The sequence below is a fragment of the Physella acuta genome, unplaced genomic scaffold, assembly GCF_028476545.2.
Source record: "Physella acuta isolate Inbredline_101_S28 unplaced genomic scaffold, ASM2847654v3 ptg000791l, whole genome shotgun sequence".
Taxonomy (NCBI): domain Eukaryota; kingdom Metazoa; phylum Mollusca; class Gastropoda; family Physidae; genus Physella; species Physella acuta.
The window spans coordinates 89,682-116,946 of record NW_026732309.1 but is presented as its reverse complement, the minus strand read 5'-3'; the positions used below and the strand labels follow the sequence as shown (position 1 = coordinate 116,946).

The following is a 27,265-nucleotide window of genomic DNA, read 5'->3' as shown; positions in this document are numbered from 1 at the left end:
GATATAATGGTAGGCGATGGATCAGCAAGGCTCGTTGTGAATTTTTTTAATGGCGAATTATTTATTTTTTTGCTTTTTATAACCAAGTTATTTTGTAATGATGCAATCCTGCACTGTAATAACCAATATGACTGCATGCAACTATAGTAGCCTACATACTGCTCAAAGTATAGCCCACTACCCAACCGCATGCAAGTATAGTAGCCTATATACTGCTCAAAATTGGCCTACCTCCATGATTTCTTTTACTGGTGCATGATTGGTGATTGTTTTATTCAAGCAAATGTTTTGCATGTATTTGTCAACGTGTGTTTGAGGGGGTCGTAAATACATGCATGGCCGCCATTGTTTTTGTTGCTGTGATGACGTATGCTGACGTCAGAACTGGACTGTCGCCATGTTGTTTTTCCTCAGACAGCCCATGTCAGCCATATTTATTTGTATGTCATCTCCGTCAAGAAATAACATAAATGAAATCAAATTTAAAGGGTTGAAAACATACGCAGTGAATGGGGGAAAGGAAGTAGAATTTAACCTAATAATTAAAGAACATTTGTAGATTTAAAGGAGAGAAAAAACGAAATTAAATTCTGATCGTTTGCCAAAGTAGAAGGAAGAGAGAAATGTTTTGTTATGGGTTGGCTTTCATTTGGTTTTTGTTCATTTGTTGACGTCGTTGTCAAGAATTTAATGGTGGAGTCTTGACCTACAGATTTGATGCTTCAGGAAGTCAAGATTTGATCTGATATTGTGTCAACGTTTGTCAACATTTTATTACGTAGGCAACATATATAACACTCGGATAGATGTCAACATATATAACATACTTGTCAATGTCAATATATATAACATACGTGTCAATGTCAATATAACATACTTGTCAACATATATATCAGACTTGTCGATGTCAACATATATAAAACACAAATGTCAACATATTTATAGCACAGTTATCAACATATATAACACACTTGTCAATGTCAACATATATAACATACTTGTCACCATACTTAACACACGTTTCAACATATTGATAGCACACGTATCAACATATTTAAGACTCTTTTCAAGTTATATAACATGATCGCCAATATAACCGCCATTAAACGGGTTAGACTATGAACCGTTAAAATATTTTTTTTAAATTGTGTTTTGTAACTTAGACATAATTTTGATTATGTTTTTTTTTTGTATACCTTTTGTACAAAACGATTGTTTTTAATCTCAATACTTGGGTAGGAGGAGAGGGGAAGGCCAATTTGTTTTTTCTCGGTCACTGATGGTGATTAAATGTAAATGAAAACAAACACACCTTAATTAGGTCACGGTGGCGTTCAGTGGCAGTTAAATATGTTACGGTCAAAAGCCCAAGTCGAAAACTTTAAATAATAATTGCAAATATCGAATTTTTAAAATACTTTTTGAAGTTCGAGTTTTAATAGTTGTTGTTTTTTTAAATATACGACTTCACGGAAATGGAATGTAGAAAACCCTAACATGCGTTTTTCGTCCATGTCAACAATAAACATCTGGTCCCTCTACACAAGCCTGGCTCATGTCATTACATGTTGACATTTGGCTGGTGTCATTTGGCTGATGTCATTATATGTCGACATTTGGCTGATGACATTGTCTGTCGACATTTGGGTATACAGTTATGTCACAAACATCACAAACTACGACATTTTAACCCATACAGTCATGTTACTCTTGATTATCAATTTAAATCCATTGTTTAGGGGGAAAAATTTAAATATTGTTCAAGAATTTCCATCTATAGTCTTCAGAACTGGGTCTTGTTTTATTATTGTTTTTCTGCGTAAATAACCAGGTGTTTTTTTTTCTAGTTCTGGGAATGTGTCGAGCTAATAGTCTTAAAGATCATTGTTATGTCCCTTTTCATGGGTTATCTGCCCGTGCAACATTCGGGAAATCTAATTATTTAAATCTCAAATTGATTTAGTGGAGTTGAGGTCAATTTGGGGTCAAGGCCATTGGGGAAACGAGACCCGGATCTACAAATGTCTGTCTGTTCTTATAGTCCCCTTGTCCTCGTGATCAGATTCATGACAAGCATCCTCCCCCTCCCCTTTTACCCCTCCCTCCTCCCTCCCCGTACAAACAAAAAATCACGAGGTCTACAGCGTTGCAACAACCTCCCACCGTAAACTATTTGTTTGATTTGTTGAGAGAAAGAGAAATCGAAAGGGGGGCGGGGGGAGAATAAACGTAAGGGACTGCCCATTCATAATTAATGTCTAGTTATTTTAGCAATTATCGTTCCTCCCCACCCCCCTCCTTCCCCCCATCCCCCCACTTATCACCAAACTGTCGTAATTAGCGAGACTACCTGTCCATACCACAATGAATTCTATTTCATCTGTTCAATGAATCACTAGGTCAATACACCTGTACTCTACATACATTTGTCACTACACCTGTACTCTACATACATTTGTCACAAGGTACACCTGTACTCTACGTACATTTGTCACAAGGTACACCTGTACTCTAAATACATTTTTACAAGGTACACCTGTACTCTACATACATTTGTCACAAGGTACACCTGTACTCTACATACATTTGTCACTACACCTGTACTCTACATACATTTGTCACTACACCTGTACTCTACATACATTTGTCACTACACCTGTACTCTACATACATTTGTCACAAGGTACACCTGTACTCTACATACATTTGTCACAAGGTACACCTGTACTCTACATACATTTGTCACTACACCTGTACTCTACATACATTTGTCACAGGGTACACCTGTACTCTACATACATTGGTCACTACACCTGTACTCTACATACATTTGTCACTACACCTGTACTCTACATACATTTGTCACTACACCTGTACTCTACATACATTTGTCACTACACCTGTACTCTACATACATTTGTCACTACACCTGTACTCTACATACATTTGTCACTACACCTGTACTCTACATACATTTGTCACAAGGTACACCTGTACTCTACATACATTTGTCACTACACCTGTACTCTACATACATTTGTCACTACACCTGTACTCTACATACATTTGTCACTACACCTGTACTCTACATACATTTGTCACAAGGTACACCTGTACTCTACATACATTTGTCACAAGGTACACCTGTACTCTACATACATTTGTCACAAGGTACACCTGTACTCTACATACATTTGTCACTACACCTGTACTCTACATACATTTGTCACTACACATGTACTCTACATACATTTGTCACAAGGTACACCTATACTCTACATACATTTGTCACAAGGTACACCTATACTCTACATACATTTGTCACTACACCTGTACTCTACATACATATGTCACTACACCTGTACTCTACATACATTTGTCACAAGGTACACCTGTACTCTACATACATTTGTCACAAGGTACACCTATACTCTACATACATTTGTCACAAGGTACACCTATACTCTACATACATTTGTCACTACACCTGTACTCTACATACATATGTCACTACACCTGTACTCTACATACATTTGTCACAAGGTACACCTGTACTCTACATACATTTGTCACTACACCTGTACTCTACATACATTTGTCACTACACCTGTACTCTATATACATTTGTCACAATGTACACCTGTACTCTATATACATTTATCACAAACTACACCTGTACTCTACATACATTTGTCACAAGGTACACCTGTACTTTACATACATTTGTCACTACACCTGTACTCTACATACATTTGTCACTACACATGTACTCTACATACATTTGTCACAAGGTACACCTATACTCTACATACATTTGTCACAAGGTACACCTATACTCTACATACATTTGTCACTACACCTGTACTCTACATACATTTGTCACTACACCTGTACTCTACACACATTTGTCACTACACCTGTACTCTACGTACATTTGTCACAAGGTACACCTGTACTCTACGTACATTTGTCACAAGGTACACCTGTACTCTAAATACATTTTTACAAGGTACACCTGTACTCTACATACATTTGTCACAAGGTACACCTGTACTCTACATACATTTGTCACTACACCTGTACTCTACATACATTTGTCACTACACCTGTACTCTATATACATTTGTCACAATGTACACCTGTACTCTATATACATTTATCACAAACTACACCTGTACTCTACATACATTTGTCACAAGGTACACCTGTACTTTACATACATTTGTCACTACACCTGTACTCTACATACATTTGTCACTACACATGTACTCTACATACATTTGTCACAAGGTACACCTATACTCTACATACATTTGTCACAAGGTACACCTATACTCTACATACATTTGTCACTACACCTGTACTCTACATACATTTGTCACTACACCTGTACTCTACACACATTTGTCACTACACCTGTACTCTACATACATTTGTCACAAGGTACACCTGTACTCTACATACATTTGTCACTACACCTGTACTCTACATACATTTTTCACTACACCTGTACTCTACCTACATTTGTCACAAGGTACACCTGTACTTTACATACATTTGTCACTACACCTGTACTCTACATACATTTGTCACAATGTACACCTGTACTCTACATACATTTGTCACTACACCTGTACTCTACATACATTTGTCACTACACCTGTACTCTACATACATTTGTCACTACACCTGTACTCTACATAGATGTGTCACAAGTAATACTGTATTCCAAATAAATTGTCACAATGTACGCCTACCTAACCTAAACATCAATGATAGCTTTGTACTGTGGCTAATGTAGGTTAATGGACTCGGATATTTGTTCACATCATAGGCTGAGAGATGGGGGATAACTCTTGTGGGACTAAATAGCGATCGTTGTAATGGTTGTTTCCCCTGAGTAATCGGTCAATTAAATGTCCTCTAAATTGTGCGTCGGGCTTAGAAATTTGCTGGGTTTTCCCCAATTATTTAATGCAATGTTTAAAATTGCTCGTAAATTAAAGATGCTTACAGATAAACCTATCTCCTCAATGCATATACTTCTCGTTGATAATCGTTTCTTGACCGATTCCAGTTTTTAAATAACTATTACACAAATTCTCAAGATCTTATTTTAGTCGTATAATGGGGGAGTGACAATATTGAATACACTCACGGTGGCTAATTAATTAAAGTATTTTAACCAATGTAATTTCTTCGTTTTGTATTTTTATTATTTTTTTTAGTATTCTGGATATATAGGCTTATTATTACTATTTTAAAAGATAAATAGCAGCCGTTATATATGATTTATTATTTTAAAGTGTTAAATTTTATTTTGGTATGATACACTGCGATAGATTTTCTTGTTGATAGTTTTTTGTTTGTTTGGTTTTAGTGCTAATGTCTGAACTTAAATTGTCATGACCCCCTAATGTTGCTATGGCCGTCTAATGTTATGGCCGTCTAATGTTGTTATGGCCGTCTAATGTTGTTATGGCCGTCTATTGTTGTTATGGCCGTCTATTGTTGTTATGGCCGTATAATGTTGTTATGGCCGTATAATGTTGTTATGGCCGTCTAATGTTGCTATGTCCGTCTAATTTTTGCTATGGTCGTCTAATGTTGTTATGGCCGTCTAATGTTGTTATGGCCGTCTAATGTTGTGGATGACCGTCTAATGTTGTGGATGACCGTCTAATGTTGTTATGGAGGTCTAGTGTTGTTATGTCCGTCTAATGTTGTTATGTCTGTCTAATTTTTGCTATGGCCGTCTAATGTTAGTATGGCCGTCTAATGTTGTTATGGCCGTCTAATGTTGCTATGTCCGTCTAATTTTTGCTATGGCCGCCTAATGTTGCTATGGCTGTCTAATGTTGCTATGACCGTCTAATATTGTTATGTCCGTCTAATGTTGCTATGGCCGTCTAATGTTGCTATGACCGTCTAATATTGTTATGTCCGTCTAATGTTGCTATGGCCGTCTAATATTGTTATGTCCGTCTAATGTTGCTATGACCGTCTAATATTGTTATGTCCGTCTAATGTTGCTATGTCCGTCTAATGTTGCTATGGCTGTCTAATGTTGCTATGACCGTCTAATATTGTTATGTCCGTCTAATGTTGCTATGGCCGTCTAATGTTGCTATGACCGTCTAATATTGTTATGGCCGTCTAATGTTGTTATGGCCGTCACACGACGTCTCAGCAACCCTCGAGACATATAAACCTACTCAGCCATTGCCCTAATGATGAGGGCAGCACTCGACTTTTGTCTGCAACAATTCACGTTACCGATCATGTTGATGATAGCACATCCTGATGATTGATGTTGTCCTGTATCTCCTGGTATCACCCCGCGTCTTATCACCCCCCACCCCCTGTTGTTACTCACTCACAACTGCCCGACCCTCACGTACATAGAGTGTCTGGTCTGTAAGTCTGTGACTTGTTGCGGTCCCGTTCTTCCATTCTTGCTGACTTCTGCTGGCTCCTCTTCAGCAGTCAGCGATTCAGAAATGGCGGGAACGGAGGGGGGGGGGGGGGGGGGGGAACTATGGACAGCAGACGATGCGATCAATAAATGAATGGTAGCGCGCGCTGCTTTATGACGTCAGTGCAAGGATGTTATTCAACTCACTGCGTGACCTCCCTCCCCCCCCCCTCCCCCTTTCCTCACGCATTAGATAACGGGGGGGGGGGGGGGGGGAAATGGGGTCAAGAATGGGAAGTGCATGTCACCAGCTGTGTTTGTGTCTAGATCGGTTTACAGGTTGGGGGGGGGGAGGGGGGTCTGTTTTTGTCTTTGTTCGTCAAATTTTTCTATGAAGATTTTTTTAAGGTTCGTCTGTTTTCGTCTTGAAAGCTGTTGACATTTTTGTTTGAAAGGTTCAATGTCCTCTCTATTTGTTGATTGTTTTTTGTCGGTTTTTGGGTTCAATTTTGCCGTGTGGATAACCGAACTTGCCAATGTAAAGTTCAATTTTGTCATTTTGCTGTTCATTGTTTCTTTATTACCAACTTTGCTGTGTTCAGAATGATTAGCAACAGTACAGTTTCTAGAGTTGCCTGCCACACACACACACTCACACACATTTACACATACACATACACACACACTCGCACACACATACACACTCACACATACATTAGGATCAGTGCATAATTTCTATCGTTGCCTGCCACACACACACACACTCACACACTCACTAACACACACACTTTTTCACACACACACACTCACACGCATACACACACACTCATACGCACACACACAATGTATGAACAAACTGGGACCCGGCATAGGTTTTGTCAGTATCGGCATGTCCGGTTGTTGCTATGGTTACTGGCTAGTTAGTCCCAGATGTGTGCCAGATGTTTTGTGTTGTGTCTCCGTCTTGTTGCCGGTTAGTGCCGGCTAGTGCGGCCTCCCGTAACGGAAGTGGCTAATGAAAGGCCGGGGGGCGTGAAACTTGTACGCTTTCACGTCTCAGGGGTTGCCGGGTTTAGGGGAGGTTGGGGGGGACGGATGAGGGGGTGGTGGGTGTATATCATGAGGTGGTGTGGGTAATGAGGTGACTTGTGGGTGAGGTGAAAATACAGGAGGTGGAGGTGTAAGGTGGGGTTACTTGTGACAAGTGGGGGTGTGTGTGATGAGGTGGTGTTCGGGGGGGGGGGGGGGTGGAGTTGAAGAGGTGGGGGTGAGAAGACACAGTTATTGGGTAGGGTCATTGACCCGTTGTTTTATAACGAGTAGAATATCACGTGACCTAACCCAAATCTACGTCACACCCATCATGCTGTTGGTGGCCGTGTGTTCAGTAACAAGTTTTCACTTCAGCAGGGTTTCTATATTTCTTTCGCATGCTGAAATATTTTAATGAATTGTGTTTGTATATGTGTGTAGGTGTGGTGTGGTAGTGTGTACATGTGGTGTGGTAGTTTGTACATGTGGTGTGTTCAGTTTTAGATGAGGGTGTGATATGTTGTACATATGTGGATGTAGATGTGGTGTGGCAATTTGTACACCTACATGTAATGTGGCAATTTGTACATCTACATTTGTAGATGTGGTGTGGTCATTTGTACACCTAAATGTGGTGTGGTAGTTTGTACACCTACAATTGTAGATGTGGTGTGGTCAGTTTTAGATGAGGGTGTGATAAGTTTTACATACGGTGTGTTAATGTGTTAATGTGATGCGGTAGTTTATCGATGTGGTGTTGTAATTTAGCATTGTAATACCTAAGTAGAAATGATACACCATTTACGTAATAACTAATTTTTTTTTTATTGAAGGGGGTATTGGCTCAGGGGCGTAGCGACCCTTCCTGGCGCCCGGGGACAAACTTTCGATCTGCACCCCCCCCCCCCCCCCCCTCGAACTTTTGATTTGCACCCACAACACAAACTTTCGATTTGCACCACCCCCCCCCCCTTGTCGAACTTTTCATTTGCACCCCCCTCAAACTTTCAATTTGACGCCCCCCCTAAGGTCGGCGTCCGGGGACTTATGCCCCCCCCCCCGCCCCCCGCCTCGCTACGCCTCTGTATTGGCTAAACATTCTACTACATTAAATAGCGTTTATTTCGAAATACCTACCTGAAATTCTCCAATACGTCATATCCTGTGAATAATTAAAGACGTCTATGGCACCGATCAAGACAAATGTCGTTGCCGAAAACAAAACTCTGGATCGATAACAACGGGATCATTTTCTATAGCACAATCAATTATTTGAAGGGTGTATTACATTCGGAACACTCTCGCTGTCTTAGATGATGAGTGTTTCACATCGGCAACTGGAAGCTAGTTCCAAGAGTGTTTCCCATCCATTATTGAAGGCCTGCCCCATGAGTGCTCTATACTACTGAATACAACTATACTCAGGGTTGGATCAACCATTAACCACGTGCTTATAGCTATATAATAATTTTAAATTTATGTATACAAATTGTTAATTTATTTTGAAAATTAAAAATAATTTACTTTTAAAACCTCAAAACCGCCGTTGATATTTTCACATTTTCGCGAAAAACACTTAGTTATGTACTTAGATATTATTATTCATGGTTTTTTGATAAAACGCAAGAGTAGAGTTCGTCTCATGTTTTGTGAGATTATTTAGTTAGCTCACAGATATCTAATTGAGAGCATGAGCTTAAATCCACGTGTGCTAAGGTATACACGTCATTATATGCCCGGTCTAAAACTGCGTGATTTAATTTTTAAATATGAAGCAGCCTCAAAAGAAAGGTCATCAGATGGTAGTTTTAAGGTGTTTACACAATTCACAGACGTATCGGAAAGATTCTTAAGTCTGTAACAGCTGACGCGGTCTAGATGAAAACCACCCCATTCTGAGGAATATTAAATGGGAACTTGTTGAATTAGAGACGGCAGAATTGTATATCAATTTTCTCTAGCATACTGGTATAGAATCATATATCAACTTTCTCTAGCATTACTGGTATAGAATCGTATATCAACTTTCAACCATTACCGGTATAGAATCATATATCAACTTTCAACCATTACTGGTATAGAATCGTATATCAACTTTCAACCATTACTGGTATAGAATCGTATATCAACTTTCAACCATTACTGGTATAGAATCGTATATCAACTTTCAACCATTACTGGTATAGAATCATATATCAACTTTCTCCAGCAATACTGGTATAGAATCGTATATCAACTTTCAACCATTACTGGTATAGAATCGTATATCAACTTTCAACCATTACTGGTATAGAATCGTATATCAACTTTCAACCATTACTGGTATAGAATCGTACATCAACTTTCTCTAGCATACTGGTATAGAATCGTATATCAACTTTCTCTTCCATTACTGGTATAGAATCGTATATCAACTTTCAACCATTACTGGTATAGAATCGTATATCAACTTTCAACCATTACTGGTATAGAATCGTATATCAACTTTCAACCATTACTCGTATAGAATCGTATATCAACTTTCAATCATTAATGGTATAGAATCGTATATCAGCTTTCTCTAGCATTACTGGTATAGAATCGTATATCAACTTTCAACCATTACCGGTATAGAATCATATATCAACTTTCAACCATTACTGGTATAGAATCGTATATCAACTTTCAACCATTACTGGTATAGAATCGTATATCAACTTTCAACCATTACTGGTATAGAATCGTATATCAACTTTCAACCATTACTGGTATAGAATCATATATCAACTTTCTCCAGCAATACTGGTATAGAATCGTATATCAACTTTCAACCATTACTGGTATAGAATCGTATATCAACTTTCAACCATTACTGGTATAGAATCGTATATCAACTTTCAACCATTACTGGTATAGAATCGTACATCAACTTTCTCTAGCATACTGGTATAGAATCGTATATCAACTTTCTCTTCCATTACTGGTATAGAATCGTATATCAACTTTCAACCATTACTGGTATAGAATCGTATATCAACTTTCAACCATTACTGGTATAGAATCGTATATCAACTTTCAACCATTACTGGTATAGAATCGTATATCAACTTTCAACCATTACTCGTATAGAATCGTATATCAACTTTCAATCATTAATGGTATAGAATCGTATATCAGCTTTCTCTAGCATTACTGGTATAGAATCGTATATCAACTTTCAATCATTAATGGTATAGAATCGTATATCAGCTTTCTCTAGCATTGCTGGTATAGAATTGTTAATCTACTTTTAACCATCATCGGTATAGAATGATATATCAACGTTCTTTCCCATTACAAATATAGAATGTTATATCAGCCCAACTCTTTTGGCATGCATATCGCTCTAGCTTTAACCCGATCGTTAACTGCTTATAGAACTATGTGAGCTGGGGTAATTGTACAATAGTGGGGCTCTAATGGTTCAATGGCGTGGATATAAAGGCTCTATCATGGGGTTACTGTGTTAGGCTTTAAATAGTTCATATGTAGGTTAGAGTCATAATAAATTGTCAGGGGCCAGGGAATCGATTCTACGTGGGTTATATTTGATGAATGGAGTCGTAAAGTGGTAGGTAGTGTGTAAAGTGGTAGGTAGTGTGTATCAAGAGTAGCGTGTAGCAGGTTCACGATATAAAAATGTATCATGCAACACGCAAGCGGGGAAATACAGCAACTGTTTCGGTTTACTTCTACTGTCAAACTGCTGCCTTGTTCGCTGTCTGTCACTGCTGTTGGTGGGGGGTAAAGGGTGTGTGTCATGGCTGGATATATGGTCATCTAACATGACATTTTGGTCATCTGACATTCTGGTCATCTGACATGAAATTTTGGCCATATGACATGACATTCTGGTCATCTGACAATCTGGTCATCTGACATGTGGTCATCTGACATGACACTTTGGTAATATGACAATCTGGTCATCTGACATGACATTCTGGTCATCTGACATTCTGGTCATCTGACATGAAATTTTGGCCATATGACATGACATTCTGGTCATCTGACAATCTGGTCATCTGACATGTGGTCATCTGACATGACATTTTGGTGATATGACAATCTGGTCATCTGACATGACATTCTGGTCATCTGACAATCTGGTCATCTGACATCTGTTCATCTGACATGACGTCTGGTCATCTGATATGGCATCTGTCAACTATAATCACGGCCTGTCGTATGGCATCAAGACATTATGTTTGTAGACGTGCCTGCTACCGCTTGACCACATCACCCACTGAATAAAGTCTTGTTTTGACGACGTATATGGTACCGTTTCCCAAACAATGTCAATAGATACCACACAACCACATCCCCCACTGAATAAAGTCTTGGTTTGACGAAGTATATGTGTACTGTTTATAGTACCGTGTACCAAACAATGTAAACATATACCACACGGCCCCAAAGGGACCTTACACCACACCCTTTAATATGTTAGTCAAACCACATAAATGCACGACTTGCCAAGTTTTATGACTTTCCGTAGATACGGCGCTCTTCCGTTTTTGAGTTCGTCCATAGTGGAATAATTTCTCTAAGATAATTATTTCTAAAGCTTTCTATTGGCAAACGTTGATGTTGGGGGTAGGGGAGTGGGGTGAGGGTATGAGGGGTGGGGCGGCACTTTATAATAATTATGATGCGTAGTTCCACATTTTTTTTTTTGGCACAAACTCCTGTCCTAGATCGAAGTTCCCTTAAGCCAAGTAACCTCCCCCCCCCCCCCCCCCCCCGTACGTGGGATGTTGGTGTATATCAGCATAAGCCGCTCCGTCGTCTTTCACGTTCAATGGATTCCATATTTGAGTTTTTCTTTTTTAGAAGGGTGAGTTTATTTTTTTATAAAATTTTAAAAAATCTAAAATTAGCCTCTATAAATTAATGATTTTTTAAATAAAATAATGATTGAATACTAAGAATTTTAAGTCACCAGCTGCAAATCTTGCATGGTATCTCTTTTTATTTTAACTGTTCCAAATGTTACGACCTTCAGAAATCAACACTAAACATCCCACTCTTATAACAGTTAAAAGTTGCCTCTTCAAAAGTCGGCTTGTGCTCATTATCGGAAAACGGATCAGGAGACTTGTTTATTCAATGGTTATATTTTTTTTCAAACAACTTTCAACCGCTTTTGTTACCTTTTGATTAATAATGACGGCCTGATTTGTCTATCGGCATATTGATTAGGAGAACTGGTCTGGGCTCTATATTTAGAAGGCGATGAGTTGTGATGCGGGAGTTTGGGGGGGGGGGGGGGGGGGGGGGGGGCGGGGAGGGTGGATATGACCAATTTGATGTGTCCCAGGTGACGCCTATACAAGTCTATTTTTAGATCTTTGGACTAGCAACATTGCATGTAAAAATAACGTCAAGTAAAGAGGATTGTGGCCAGGTCTTCGGTCGGATTTTTCAACCAAATTGTGAATTGTCCAAAGTAGTTGTGGGATTTCATTCTGGAAAGTGTATTTTTCAAAAAGGTATTTTTTATTTATGATTTGTAATATTTCTCGGTTATTTTAACACACACATACATACATACATACACACGCACACACACAAATACACACACGTGTATAAATGATAACTTTGCGCTAATACCACAAACCTAAACTTAGTCTTAATCCTAGCCCGAACCTTACCTAGAATACGATTCGATTATTCAGCTAAAATGAAGATAGACAGGTTTCTTTCGCTACTTCAAGCTTGTACTCAGATGCGTTTTTAATTTTGTTTTCGGGTTTTAGAACATCCCTAGAGGGCCGAATGTCATCGAGTAATTGCCAGTGACGTCAACTAGCCTGTCAGTTAGGGTCAATGTCTACTTGCAGTGAGTAGCTCCCCCTTCTCAGTTGTCTGCTCTTGGAGATAAATGTTAACAAATTTCTAGCCACATTATGCAACAGCTAATTGTTAACTTGAAGGGTCCAGTCACATTCTGCATTTGGCTAACTGTAAAGACTTCATGATTCAAGTCACATTCTGCTGTCAGATAACCTTTAACCTCATGATTCAAGTCATATTCTGCTCTTCATATCTCGTCGCTTCCATATGTACAGTGTTAGCTGCTCAGCTCGTAGGCTTCGGTTGGTGAAGACATTTTTTAGTTTACAACAGGCAGCGAACACCGAAAACCAGATATAGGTTCTGTGGAATTAAAGCAATTTTTCGATTTTTACATTTCAATATATCTGTGCTAAGTAATCGTATAAATAACTTAAATTTGTTGCCCGATCAGAGTTTCCCCCACCGCCCCCATACCCCCCCCCGAACAAAATGGAATTTATATAGAAAATATATAGTTTTAACAGTGTCCGCCGCCCCCCCCCCCCGAAAGTTTCAAGTGCCCCCCCCCCCCCCCCCTGGAAAAAAAAGTCTGGAAGAAACATCTGCGCCCGATTCTTCCAGGCCCATAACCTCTGTTATATAAAGACGTAATATCAAATGAACCAGCAGATATGTAAGCAACGCCTCTGCTTGCACTAGAAATCAATGGTATCAATCAATGGATTATCGAAGAGTAGCCTACATCAGCCAACACTAATGCACGCATGCAAAGATGGTATTGATAGGCTTAACGATTGATACGAATAGGGACTACAGTTCTATCTTATTTTTCCATAACTTATGGATTACAATGACCGGATGACCGGACGGACGGTGTGGATTACAATGACCGGATGACCGGACGGACGATATGGATTACAATGACCGGATGACCGGACGGACGATATGGGTTACAATGACCGGATGACCGGACGGACGGTATGGATTACAATGACCGGATGACCGGACGGACGGTGTGGATTACAATGACCGGATGACCAGACGGACGGTATGGATTACAATGACCGGATGACCGGACGGACGGTATGGATTACAATGACCGGATGACCGGACGGACGGTATGGATTACAATGGCCGGATGACCGGACGGACGGTATGGATTACAATGGCCGGATGACCGGACGGACGGTATGGATTACAATGACCGGATGACCGGACGGACGGTGTGGATTACAATGACCGGACGGACGGTGTGGATTACAATGGCCGGATGACCGGACGGACGGTATGGATTACAATGACCGGATGACCGGACGGACGGTGTGGATTACAATGACCGGATGACCGGACGGACGGTGTGGATTACAATGACCGGACGGACGGTATGGATTACAATGACCGGACGGACGGTGTGGATTACAATGACCGGATGACCGGACGGACGGTGTGGATTACAATGACCGGACGGACGGTGTGGATTACAATGACCGGACGGACGGTATGGATTACAATGACCGGACGGACGGTGTGGATTACAATGGCCGGATGACCGGACGGACGGTGTGGATTACAATGACCGGACGGACGGTATGGATTACAATGACCGGACGGACGGTGTGGATTACAATGACCGGACGGACGGTGTGGATTACAATGACCGGACGGACGGTGTGGATTACAATCGCCGGATGATTGGTTCGAGTTTAAGCACGAGCTATAAAAGAATAACAACGGCTGGTGGGCGGGAAACTTTATGAGGGTCTGTGTGCGTGTTTGTCTGTGTGTATGTGTGTTTGCGTACGTGCGTGTGTGCCTGTGTGTTTGTGTATGTGTGTGTGAAGTGGTAATTTAGACCGACCGGCAGTGTTGACATAACGACCGAGCAGTTTTGCGAGGAACAATGAGGACACTGCTGACGCTGTCTGCTGGCCAGATTTGGCGGGAAATCAGGGGAGATAACTCTAGATTTATATTTACACGACTCCGCAATTAAATATTTAAACGGAAACAATTTATTAGCAGCCTTGGTTTTTAAGCAACAAAATTATTGTATAGTTTTTATTTGTAAATATAGGCCTATATTATTATGATGCGGATTACGTTCAATTGAGACATACCTTATTTTGGTCCGTATTATTGTGGCAAACATATCTGGCAAGTTTTATTAGCTTGCCATATTGGGCCAACTGTTGAATTAGGAGAATAAAGGCACAGCGCCGTTGTGTCCCACTTAAGTGACATCGACTTTTTCACCTAGTCCAGGGGTCGGCAACCTTTTGAGACTGAAGAGCCAAAAGTTGCAATTTTCAAAATTCCCCAGGTTTTAAAGAGCCACTCCCTTTTTTTTTTATATTTTTTAAAAAATTATGATTGGGTAAATACATTTGATTTACTTAATATAAATAGCTTTACCCATGAACAAAATATATTTATTCATATAAAAACATACTCTCGTTTCACCAGAATAATGAAATTAGTAATACAAAAAATAAAAATATAGGACTATTCACTAGGTGGTTGGTAATGCAAGTACACTTTTACCTTCTCGTATACAGAGTATAGAGAAAGTATTATAATTGTGCATGCAATTTTAATGACATTTTGACAGTTTGATCCGTTTTACACCTCCCTACTTTAACGTAAAGGGAATTTAAAGGATACATTGTAATCTTGCAAAAAATCGAATCGACTTTTGGACAAATTTTGCAATTTTTGTTAAAGTTTAAAGGATATCACTCCCAGTTTATATTGTTTTGCCCCAGAAACTGCTAGACAAGCATGGCCGACACCGCCAAGTTTAGCTTTAATTAAAATATCTCAACTTCTCAAGCTATGATGGTCAATTTAATATAGACATGATTAGTAACAGAACAGTTGAATGAAGTAACCTTTGTACACGGTAATGATTGACTACAATATAACGCACGGAATTTAAAACTCAGTAAAGCAAAGTGATCAATGAATAAGATATTGAGATAGACATCCCATGTATGTTATCGGGACGCTAATCTATCCTACACGGTAATGGCCCTACACACCGCGTACGAAAGCCAGTAAAAAAGAATAAAAGCGATTTAGATTTTCCACCATTTTGCGCATCACGTTAGGTGTACGCGTGTTGGTCAACCCAATGATTTGATTGGTCGCTATGTCACATGACCAACGATCTGGGTGCTGACATAACTTACCAAAAGTGTGGGTGAGGTGGGGATGGGTGGGTGGGAGTAAGAATGCGGCTATCTTGCTACTGTAAGATAGATGAATAATGTGCCCTAACTGCTTGACACATCTATGACAAGTGTAGAATTCTCCATTTTAGATTTCATGTTGGCGTAAAATTAATTGACGGGAAATTCATAGCGGCACATTTCTGAACTGAATAGAGATAACAAGATAATATTTCATTTTGTTAATTATTTCCCATATTCAAATGTATTGCAAACAGGGGAAGCAACCAATATAGGGAATTTTTGTGTGAGAACAAAACTAATAACACAATATAAACTAAAATGATATTTTAAATGTATTATATACTAAGTAGCTATTAATATTTTGTTCCTTAATATTACCTAAAATTTTGTTTATTTTTATTAAGTTTTGGATTTCTGAATAATTAATTTGCTCTAAAATATGTAGAAAAGCATTAGCTCAATGACCGGTGCATTTTTACATATAGGAAACCGCCGCAATATCGATACATCAATATTAGGATACATATTAAAAATTTTGGATCCCTTGAAAATCAACGGGACAAGATTAAAGAATACGTATATGACAGGGGACGGACAGGGGACGGCAGAGCCCACAATTTCTGTTTTTACAAGCATTCCTCTGTCTGATGTCAGTCTAGATCGAAACGGCCGAGCGAAATTGCAGGCACTTCTACCTGACAGCTACGGTTCGTAAAAGCGTGGTTCTCTTCCTAAATATTAGACACTACTATTTAAATTACTATAAAGATAAGTGTGGGTCTCTTCCTAAATATTAGTAAAGGTATTCAATAGATACTAAAGTGACCCACGCTTTTCTTTATAGTAATTTCAAAAGTAGCGTCTAATATTTAGGAAGACACCCACGCTTTTCTTTATAGTAATTTAAATAGTAGTGTATAATTTATTTTCAACTTTTCAGTGCATTATTACATATAAGCTTTTTATTAAAACGTTTTTTATTGAGGAGCCACTAACATTGTTCAACATGTTGGTATTTGATAAGGATTACGTAAATACATTTGATTATGGATTTGAAATAAATAACGTTAGTTATGAATTAATATTAATTCATATGAAAACATACATAATGTTTTGCACATAAATGTTTTAGCTAGCTCTACTATGATAAAATTAGTAATACTATAATTATAACTATACGACAATCCCTATCCACTTTAGAAGCCATTAACTTTTTTCTTTCTTTCTTTTCGGACACAACTCGGCAAACTCCGACTAACTGGCTTGGGTATCGGTTTGATTATTGTATCGGTCACTTCCGTCTTTCGGTTCACACAAGGCGTATCTTCCACCCTACTCGTACCCCACTGTTCAGTACCTATCTCAACCGTAGGAAGCTAATAACTAAAATACTGCGTCACTCAGGTCAATATAATGCATACTGACTGGTAGAGGATTGCTTTCTGAAAAAAAATAACATTCTCCATTTAACGATATTCGAAAAAGCTCGCAGCTGTCCGTATACTTTCTACTGCACCTATTCTCACTGTTCTCTGGTGAGTGTTTTAGTCCTGTTTATGTTAAAGTTGTGTATCTTTACAATTGAATATTTTTATGGGTTTTGAAAATGAAATAATATAATTATTAATATTTGTGTATGAACTGAAGAGCCGCACCTTGACATCAAAAGAGCCGCATGCGGCTCGCGAGCCGCAGGTTGCCGACCCCTGACCTAGTCCATTCACCTGAACTTGTTCAACTGATATTTTTACAATCAAGTTTTAATAAACATTGCCTACTGTACGAGTTATTATTAATTTGGTTTCGGTTTTGCTTTTGTTGTTGTTTGTAGTTTGTTGTTGTTTGTTTTTTTACGATCTACGAATAATTCCAACACGTTTCGTCTAATCGATATCGAACCGTGTGTCAAAACTTTTGGACTGAGCTCATAGCATCGTGTGCAGCAACACTTTAAAAATTAATTAAACATAAATTACTGGCTTTCGACAATTTCTGGCAACATTTCAATCAGTTTCAGACATTTATCTCCGATTGAGGGGGTGAGCACTTGAAACTTTGGTTGGGGGGGGGGGGGGGGGCTTAAATTACAGGGGGGGGGTACTTATCTTTCGTTTACATAGGGAATTTCCTCCGCCTCCGAAGATGTGCCTGAAAGAAACTGTTTTCGCTTGCATTTTTGTAGTATTATATTGACTGACAATTTCATGTCTGTTTACTTAATGTTAGTTCATGTGGTCATTTGAAAGCCTATTGTTATAAATACTTTTTAAAATTTTGTTTTATTTAATAAGCCTACTTTTTAATAATTCTGAATTTTGAAAATATTTCAGTTTTTAAAAACAGTAAGTGTAGAAATTCAGTTATAGCATTTTACCGAAACTCATTCTCAGACAGACAGCTCAAACAACGAACAGACAGACAGCTCAAACAACGGACAGACAGACAGCTAGAGCAAAACTTATAATAAATACTTGTCATTAATTAACAAAAAACCATTAATCCCAATTAAGGGGAAGTAAAAAGCCTGAGTTGTCTAAGGGAGATAAATCAAAGCCAGGTTGTGATGAATGGCACGTAACATGCATGATTTTCGCTTTCTCTGTTGTTGGTGATGTTGTATGATGTAAAGATTGGTATACATTGGCTTGCATTGGAACTTTAACCTGATTGTATACATCGGGGAGATGATTGTCTTTAAATGACATGTTCCACCCTTGTTTTACCTGTAGATATAGGCCTACCTTTGTCTCTTAATTCAGTTCAATAAAATTGTCCATCAAATCAGTTCGATAGAGTGGTGATAAGTACAATGCTAAAAGTGGGTGATGGAAAATTTTAAAAGAATGTTGAATAGAACGATTAAAAGATATATTCATGTAAGGTAAATCGTGATGTGCTCTTATACATAATTGATACATCATGATGTGCTTTTATACATAACTAGAATACCCGTCATCCGTTGGATAACTGTGGGTTTCGGGGGTCATCCATAAAAAAACATCACGTCTGTCACTCAGAGGCATAGCGACCCTTCCCGGCGCCCGGGGACAAAGTTTTCGATTTGAACCCCCCCCCCCCCTCAAACTTTTGATGTGCACCCCCCCCCCCCCCACTCAAACTTTCGATTTGAACCCCCCTCAACCTATCAATTTATTTTTCCAAACCATTTTGGCGCCCCAACATATGTCCCCCCCCCTTCCCCCCTCCACCTCCCCACCCCCCCTTCCCCCCCCGCCTCCCCTCCCCACCCCCCGCCTCCCCTCCCCACCCCCCGCCTCCCCTCCCCACCCCCCGCCTCCCCTCCCCTACCGTCCCCCCCCCTCCTCGGTACGCTACTGCAGTGTCACTTATCGTCACAAAAAACAGACCCCACATTCAAATATATGTTTTTTATCTTTTAAAAACACCGAAAACACCGATTTCGGACTATCCCTTCATAAACTGACGTCACAGGTGACCTACTCAACTCTACTTCACCTGCCCAGTGTCCTGCCAAGTCTCAGACAACATGTTTTTATCGTTTAAAAAACAATTCCAGCCGAGCATGTATCTGACCACACTATCCTTTCATATGCTTAGGACAAAGAAACAGATGAACTCTACTTCACCTGCCCTGTATCTTGCCAAGTTCAGATAGGCAACGTTATCATTCACATCTAAAAAAAAAATTGAAAAAAAAATTTCATTGACATATTGGTCTAGAACCCGTGCCTCCTGCATGAGAGCTGACTACGCTACCATTTTAGCTATTTACTCGTGACGTCACAAGTGAATTTTTATACTATACTATGCAACTTGATTTACGCGTATAGATTCTAGATCTAGATCTAAAAATAAGTCTAGTAGTACTAACTTTCAAATTAAATTTTATCTTAAATAAGCCAAACAAAGATTTATATAAAATAATTAAGGCCTGAAATAGATTCTAGATGTAGAATTTACATTGAATCTAGTGACCTACATCTAGGCTAGATCTAGATCTAGGCTAGATTCATAAATTTCCTTCGATAGCTGATCTTTAGATCTAGAGAAATTTATCGTAAAACTAAATGAAAAAGACAGTTGAAAATTGATATAAGTGTTGGAACGTAATAAATACAGCAAACGGACGTATTGTTAAAGTTATGACCGACAGAAAATTAGATTTAGAACGCGTTAAACTTTTGAATGGGAACACAATTTTCTTCAATAGACGCTGCCATTTTATTGTACTAAAGAGTAAACAAAAACCTGTGACGTCACGGTCCCGCCGAGTCTAGTGGCTTTTCAAATATTTTTTTAAAAAATGGGTTATTCTGCATAGGAATAAATCAATAAATTAATTAACGTCTTTAAATAAATTTGTGATCAACAGTCTGTCTGCATTAAAAAATTATTCTCTACCTGCATACCATTTTACAGCTTTCCAGATAGAGTCGAACATATCACAATTTTCGATCAGGCAAACAAATAAATATTCAAACATGTAAACAAAGTTGAGTTTTAGTAGTATACTAGAATACCCGTCATCCGTTGGATAACTGTGGGTTTCGGGGGTCATCCATAAAAAAACATCACGTCTGTCACTCAGAGGCATAGCGACCCTTCCCGGCGCCCGGGGACAAACTTTTCGATTTGAACCCCCCCCCCCCCGCAAGATTTCGATTTGCAACCCCCACCCCCCCCCCCCCACTCAAACTTTCGATTTGCACCCCCCTCAACCTTTCAATTTATTTTTCCAAACCATTTTGGCGCCCCAACATATGTCCCCCCCTTCCCCCCTCCTCCTCCCCCCGCCTCCACTTCCCCCCCCCCCCGCCTCCCCTCCCCCTCCCGTCCCCCCCTCCTCGCTACGCTACTGCAGTGTCACTTATCGTCACAAAAAACAGACCCCACATTCAAAAATATGTTTTTTATCTTTTAAAAACACCGAAAACACCGATTTCGGACTATCCCTTCATATACTGACGTCACATGTGACCTACTCAACTCTACTTCACCTGCCCAGTGTCCCGCCAAGTCTCAGACAACATGTATTTATCGTTTAAAAAACGATTCCAGCCGAGCATGTCTCTGACCACACTATCCTTTCATATGCTTAGGACAAAGAAACAGATGAACTCTACTTCACCTGCCCTGTATCTTGCCAAGTTCAGATAGGCAACTTTATCATTCACATCTAAAAAAAAAAATTGAAAAAAAAAATTTCATTGACATATTGGTCTAGAACCCGTGCCACCTGCATGAGAGCCGACTACGCTACCATTTTAGCTATTTACTCGTGACGTCACAAGTGAATTTTTATACTATACTATGTGTCTCCTTATGCAACTTGATTTACGCGTATAGATTCTAGATCTAGATCTAAGTCTAGTAGTACTAACTTTCAAATTAAATTTTATCTTAAATTAGCCAAACAAAGATTTATATAAAATAATTAAGGCCTGAAATAGATTCTAGATGTAGAATTTACATTAAGTCTAGATCTAGAATTTACATTGAGTCTAGTGACCTACATCTAGGCTAGATCTAGATCTTGGCTAGATTCATAACTTTCCTTCGATAGCTGATCTTTAGATCTAGAGAAATTTATCGTAAAACTAAATGAAAAAGACAGTTGAAAATTGATATAAGTGTTGGAACGTAATAAATACAGCAAACGGACGTATTGTTTAAGTTATAGCCGGCAGAAAATTAGCTTTGTAACGCGTTAAACTTTTGAATGGGCCACAAAGTCTATGATGGAGTCCGATATTTTTATTGTACCAAAAAGTTAACACATCAAGGGACGTCACTATCCCCACAAAGTTTATTCAAAGTATTAACATTTTTAAAAAAATACGGTTAATTTAACTATGAATAAATCAATAAATTAATTAACGTCTTTATAAAAATTTGTGATTAACAGTCTGTCTGCATTAAAAAATTATTCTCTACCTACATACTATTTTACAGCTCTCCAGATAGAGTCGAACATATCACAATAGTCGATCAGGCAAACAAACAAAAAAACAAAAAAATAAATATTCAAACATGTAAACAAACTTGACTTTTAGTAGTATATAGATAGATTGATACATCATGATGTGCTTTTATACATAATTTATACATCCTGATGTGCTTTTATACATAATTTATACATCAGGATGTGCTCTTATACATAATTTATACATCATATTGTGCTCCTATACATATAACGTAAATCAAAATACATGTCTGTAATTACGGTCAATGACCGACGGTCCATTAAACCTCCTGTCGATTACTCACTACCCAGTGTGTGCATGCTGCGTGGTAAATCTCTTGAAATACAATCAATACCCCACCCCCACCCCCCCCCCCACCCCCCAGCCTGCACTTAAGCCTGGTCTCCCTTGGTCATAATTGACCTCTTGAACCTATTAAAAGGTCAGGTCAATGATCTTTAATGGCGTCACCATATATATGAGTTGATTCTATTAGAAATATTTGTATGAATGCAGTGTAAACAAATTATTGGACATAGAAGAATATCTTTTTTAGATAAATTAAAACCTTTAAAGAAAATTACAAAATTGAATCATTTCTTTAACATTTTTTTTCTCAAAAGCGAACATATGTTGGACATTACTATTTTGATTCACTTTTTTTTTTTAATTCTTTTTTCTGACTTTACTTAAAAGTTGAATAACCTGTACTCCTTTCCTTTGTGTGTGCAGATTTCTGTATAATTGTTGAATAATTTATAAAACCTTTAGGAAAAGTTCAATTTTTTTTAAATGTATCCTCCCCCACGTCCCCTTAACAAGAGTAAACAAATTAATTAGACAGTATTAATTACTAACGTTTTAAATTAATAGTTGAACTCTTTGAATGAATCGATTTCTACAGATCAACAGCAAACCGAAGGAGCCGCCTCACCCCGACCCCAGGAGGGAGCCTCGCAGGGAGGCTCACGTCATGAAAGACAAGCGCACCGACAGCGGCAGTAGCACCAGCAGCAGCGGCAGTAGCGCCAAGACCTCCACCAGCAAGTCGTCAGGTGACGTCACGAAAACCCAGGAGAAGGACGGCTCCAAGGACGGGAAGAAAATCCGCAGGAAACTTCCGCCCATCCCGGTGGGGGAAGACCCGGTGCTGGCGCCGAAATCAAAGAACAGGAGGCCGAAGGCGCCGGTGAAACGCAGCGAGGGCGTGGACCAAGAAGACGAGGGGTCCGTGGTTATGACGACCCCCGCGAGGGTCGTGCTGTACCCGGGGGCGACAGCCGTGGACAGTGGGTACATCGTCGGGCCGAGTAACCGGGTTCAAAGGTCAGCAGCGCGAGACAGCGACGACTCCATGAACGAGGATGACATGGAGGTCGCCAGACTGACGACTGTAAGAAACGCGCTGCTCTCCCCTAAGAAGAAAACTATTTTAGCTGACACGGGAAAGTCGAAGAGCCTCGATTCCGCTGAGTCTTCGAGAGCGAGGCTGGAAAAGGCGGAGAGCGAGTCTAGAAGCAAACCCCCCATGCAGAGAACGGCCTCGCTAGGCTACGGGCCTAAAGACGAAACGGACGAGATTATCGACTCGTTGATCGACATCTACGGCATACCGTGCACGGAGGCGATGAAGTGTCTGAAGAAAAGGCTACAGGAGGAGCTAAGACGGGTCACCAAGGACCGGAAGCGGAAACTGGAGGAGCTGGAGGAAATCCGCGCCCTGCAGATGCAGATCGGGGCGCTGAAGATGGAGTCGGACGCCTACGCCCGGGGTCGGGCTTACGCCGGCAAGCGTTCCCCGGCTCAGCTGTATCAGGATACCCAGCAGGACAACCGGAAGCGGAGTGCGCCGTCCCAGTCTGCGGCGTCATCGCTGACGCCGAGATCCTCACCGCAGGTCACGCCCAGGCGTCAGCGTCACAAGCGTCAGTCGTCGGATCCGATGATCTCAAAGTTCTCGCCCATCAAAGAGGATAAAGACATCGAGGCCGACTTCCAGACTCGGCTCCACGAGCCGGCAGACAGCCGGTCGCTGAAATACCACACGGACGACAGCTCACAATCCGGGATTAGCGACACGGAGAGCACGCGCTCCGAACCGGTGCGTGACGCGCGCTACAGCAAGATTAAACCCTCGGACTACGCTCGGATTTTCTACCAGCAAAAAAGTGGAAGCGCCGGCTCGGCGGAGCGGCTCCAGTACTCGGATTACGACCAGAGCATGTACGACCGTGTCGTCCAGCCGCTGTCCGGCAGCCGGTCGGAGCAGCAGCTGTCCTCCAACAACAGGGTGCCGGTCTACTACTCGGACGACGAGGAGTCAAAGGTCAGGGAGGAGAAGAAGGCCCTGCTGCAGTACGAGATCATGAAGCGCAAACAACAGCTGGAGGAGACGGCCAGGCTCAAGAACGAGCTGCTGAAACTGGCCAGGGCGAGACAGAGCATGGCTCACAGCTACGACGACATCCCGCGCCAATATGGCAGCCCTGTCGCCCCGCACAGGCCCGTGCCCCGGGGCATCATTAAACCCATCGATGACGAGTCCCATCTGGTGTACGAGTCGGGTCAAAGGTCGAGAGACCATTCTAAACACAGGTCACGAGAACATTCCAGAGAGCGCTCGCGGGAGAGGTCGAGCGAGAGGAGGGATGAGAGAGACCTGGAGCTGGTGAGGGTCCGGGATGACCCTATCGATACCATAGTCATGGAACATCGGGGTCGCGACCCCCGCCGGCGTCAGCACAGCCACCACCAGCTACCCCCTCACCAGCTCCCCCCTCACCAGCTCCCCCCTCACCAACTGGCCCCTCAGGACCCCAAAGTTATCTCCAACTACAGCTCCACCGAGTACCTGGCCCACAAGCAGGAGTCGGCCACCCGGCGCTACATCGACGAGCCGGTCCAGTACGGGTCTCAGGGCTGGATCGCCGGGGACTACCCCAACGAGACGCTGGCCACCGCCCAGGCCTACTCCCAGCCCTCGCTCAGCAAGAGGGTGGACTCGGCCCAGTCGCTGGTCAGACGAGAGGCCGCCAAGAAAGACCCTGGGATCGTGTCCAGCGTCACACTGCCCAACATCTACGCCAACAGGATAGACAGGGACTTCCGGCCTGTTGGTCCTTACAGGTACAGCCCTCGTTATGTGTATGTGTTATGTCCGTTACAGGTACTGCCCTCGTTATGTGTATGTGTTATGTTCGTTACAGGTACTAGACTCGTTATGTGTATGTGTTATGATGGCCCTTATATGTGCAGCCCTCGTATGTGTATGTGTTATGATGGCCCTTATATGTGCACAGAGGCGTAGCGAGGGGGGGCGGGGGGGACATATGTCCCCGGGCGACGACCTTAGGGGGGGGGGGCGCCAAATTGAAAGTTTGAGGGGGGGGGGGGTGCAAATGAAAAGTTCGAGGGGGGTGCAAATCGAAAGTTTGAGGGGGGGGTGCAAATGAAAAGTTCGAGGGGGGGGTGCAAATCGAAACTTTGCTCCCGAGGGGGGCGCCAAATTGAAAGTATGTCCCCGGTCGCCGGGAAGGGTCGCTACGCCTCTGTATGTGCAGCCCTCGTATGTGTATGTGTTATGGTCTTTACGGGTGCATCGTTCGTTGTATGTATGTGTTCTGATGGCCCTTACAGTTACAGTCCTCGTTATGTGTATGTGTTCTGATGGCCCTTATATAGGCCGCCCAAGTTGTATGTATGTGTTATGGTCTTTACGGGTGCATCGTTCGTTGTATGTATGTGTTCTGATGGCCCTTACAGTTACAGTCCTCGTTATGTGTATGTGTTCTGATGGCCCTTATATAGGCCGCCCAAGTTGTATGTATGTATTATGGTCTTTACAGGTGCATCGTTCCTTGTATGTATGTGTTCTGATGACCCTTACAGTTACAGTCCTCGTTATGTGTATGTGTTCTGATGGCCCTTATATAGGCCGCCCAAGTTGTATGTATGTATTATGGTCTTTACAGGTGCATCGTTCCTTGTATGTATGTGTTCTGATGACCCTTACAGTTACAGTCCTCGTTATGTGTATGTGTTCTGATGGCCCTTATATAGGCCGCCCAAGTTGTATGTATGTATTATGGTCTTTACAGGTGCATCGTTCCTTGTATGTATGTGTTCTGATGACCCTTACAGTTACAGTCCTCGTTATGTGTATGTGTTCTGATGGCCCTTATATAGGCCGCCCAAGTTGTATGTATGTATTATGGTCTTTACAGGTGCATCGTTCCTTGTATGTATGTGTTCTGATGGCCCTTACAGTTACAGTCCTCGTTATGTGTATGTGTTCTGATGGCCCTTATATAGGCCGCCCAAGTTGTATGTATGTATTATGGTCTTTACAGGTGCATCGTTCCTTGTATGTATGTGTTCTGATGGCCCTTACAGTTACAGTCCTCGTTATGTGTATGTGTTCTGATGGCCCTTATATAGGCCGCCCAAGTTGTATGTATGTATTATGGTCTTTACAGGTGCATCGTTCCTTGTATGTATGTGTTCTGATGGCCCTTACAGTTACAGTCCTCGTTATGTGTATGTGTTCTGATGGCCCTTATATAGGCCGCCCAAGTTGTATGTATGTATTATGGTCTTTACAGGTGCATCGTTCCTTGTATGTATGTGTTCTGATGGCCCTTACAGTTACAGTCCTCGTTATGTGTATGTGTTCTGATGGCCCTTATATAGGCCGCCCAAGTTGTATGTATGTATTATGGTCTTTACAGGTGCATCGTTCCTTGTATGTATGTGTTCTGATGGCCCTTACAGTTACAGTCCTCGTTATGTGTATGTGTTCTGATGGCCCTTACAGTTACAGTCCTCGTTATGTGTATGTGTTCTGATGGCCCTTACAGTTACAGTCCTCG

At 41.0% G+C, this 27,265-nt stretch overlaps 1 protein-coding gene across 1 annotated transcript in view; it reads left to right on the top strand.

The window, feature by feature from the left end:
- The window catches only part of LOC131950944 (uncharacterized), a 145,561-nt gene that overhangs the window by 102,083 nt on the left and 16,213 nt on the right, over positions 1–27,265 (top strand). The window contains exon 9 of the mRNA XM_059313156.1: positions 23,302–25,523. Coding sequence (XP_059169139.1) covers positions 23,302–25,523 — 2,222 coding nt within the window. The remainder of the gene's footprint in view (positions 1–23,301; positions 25,524–27,265) is intronic.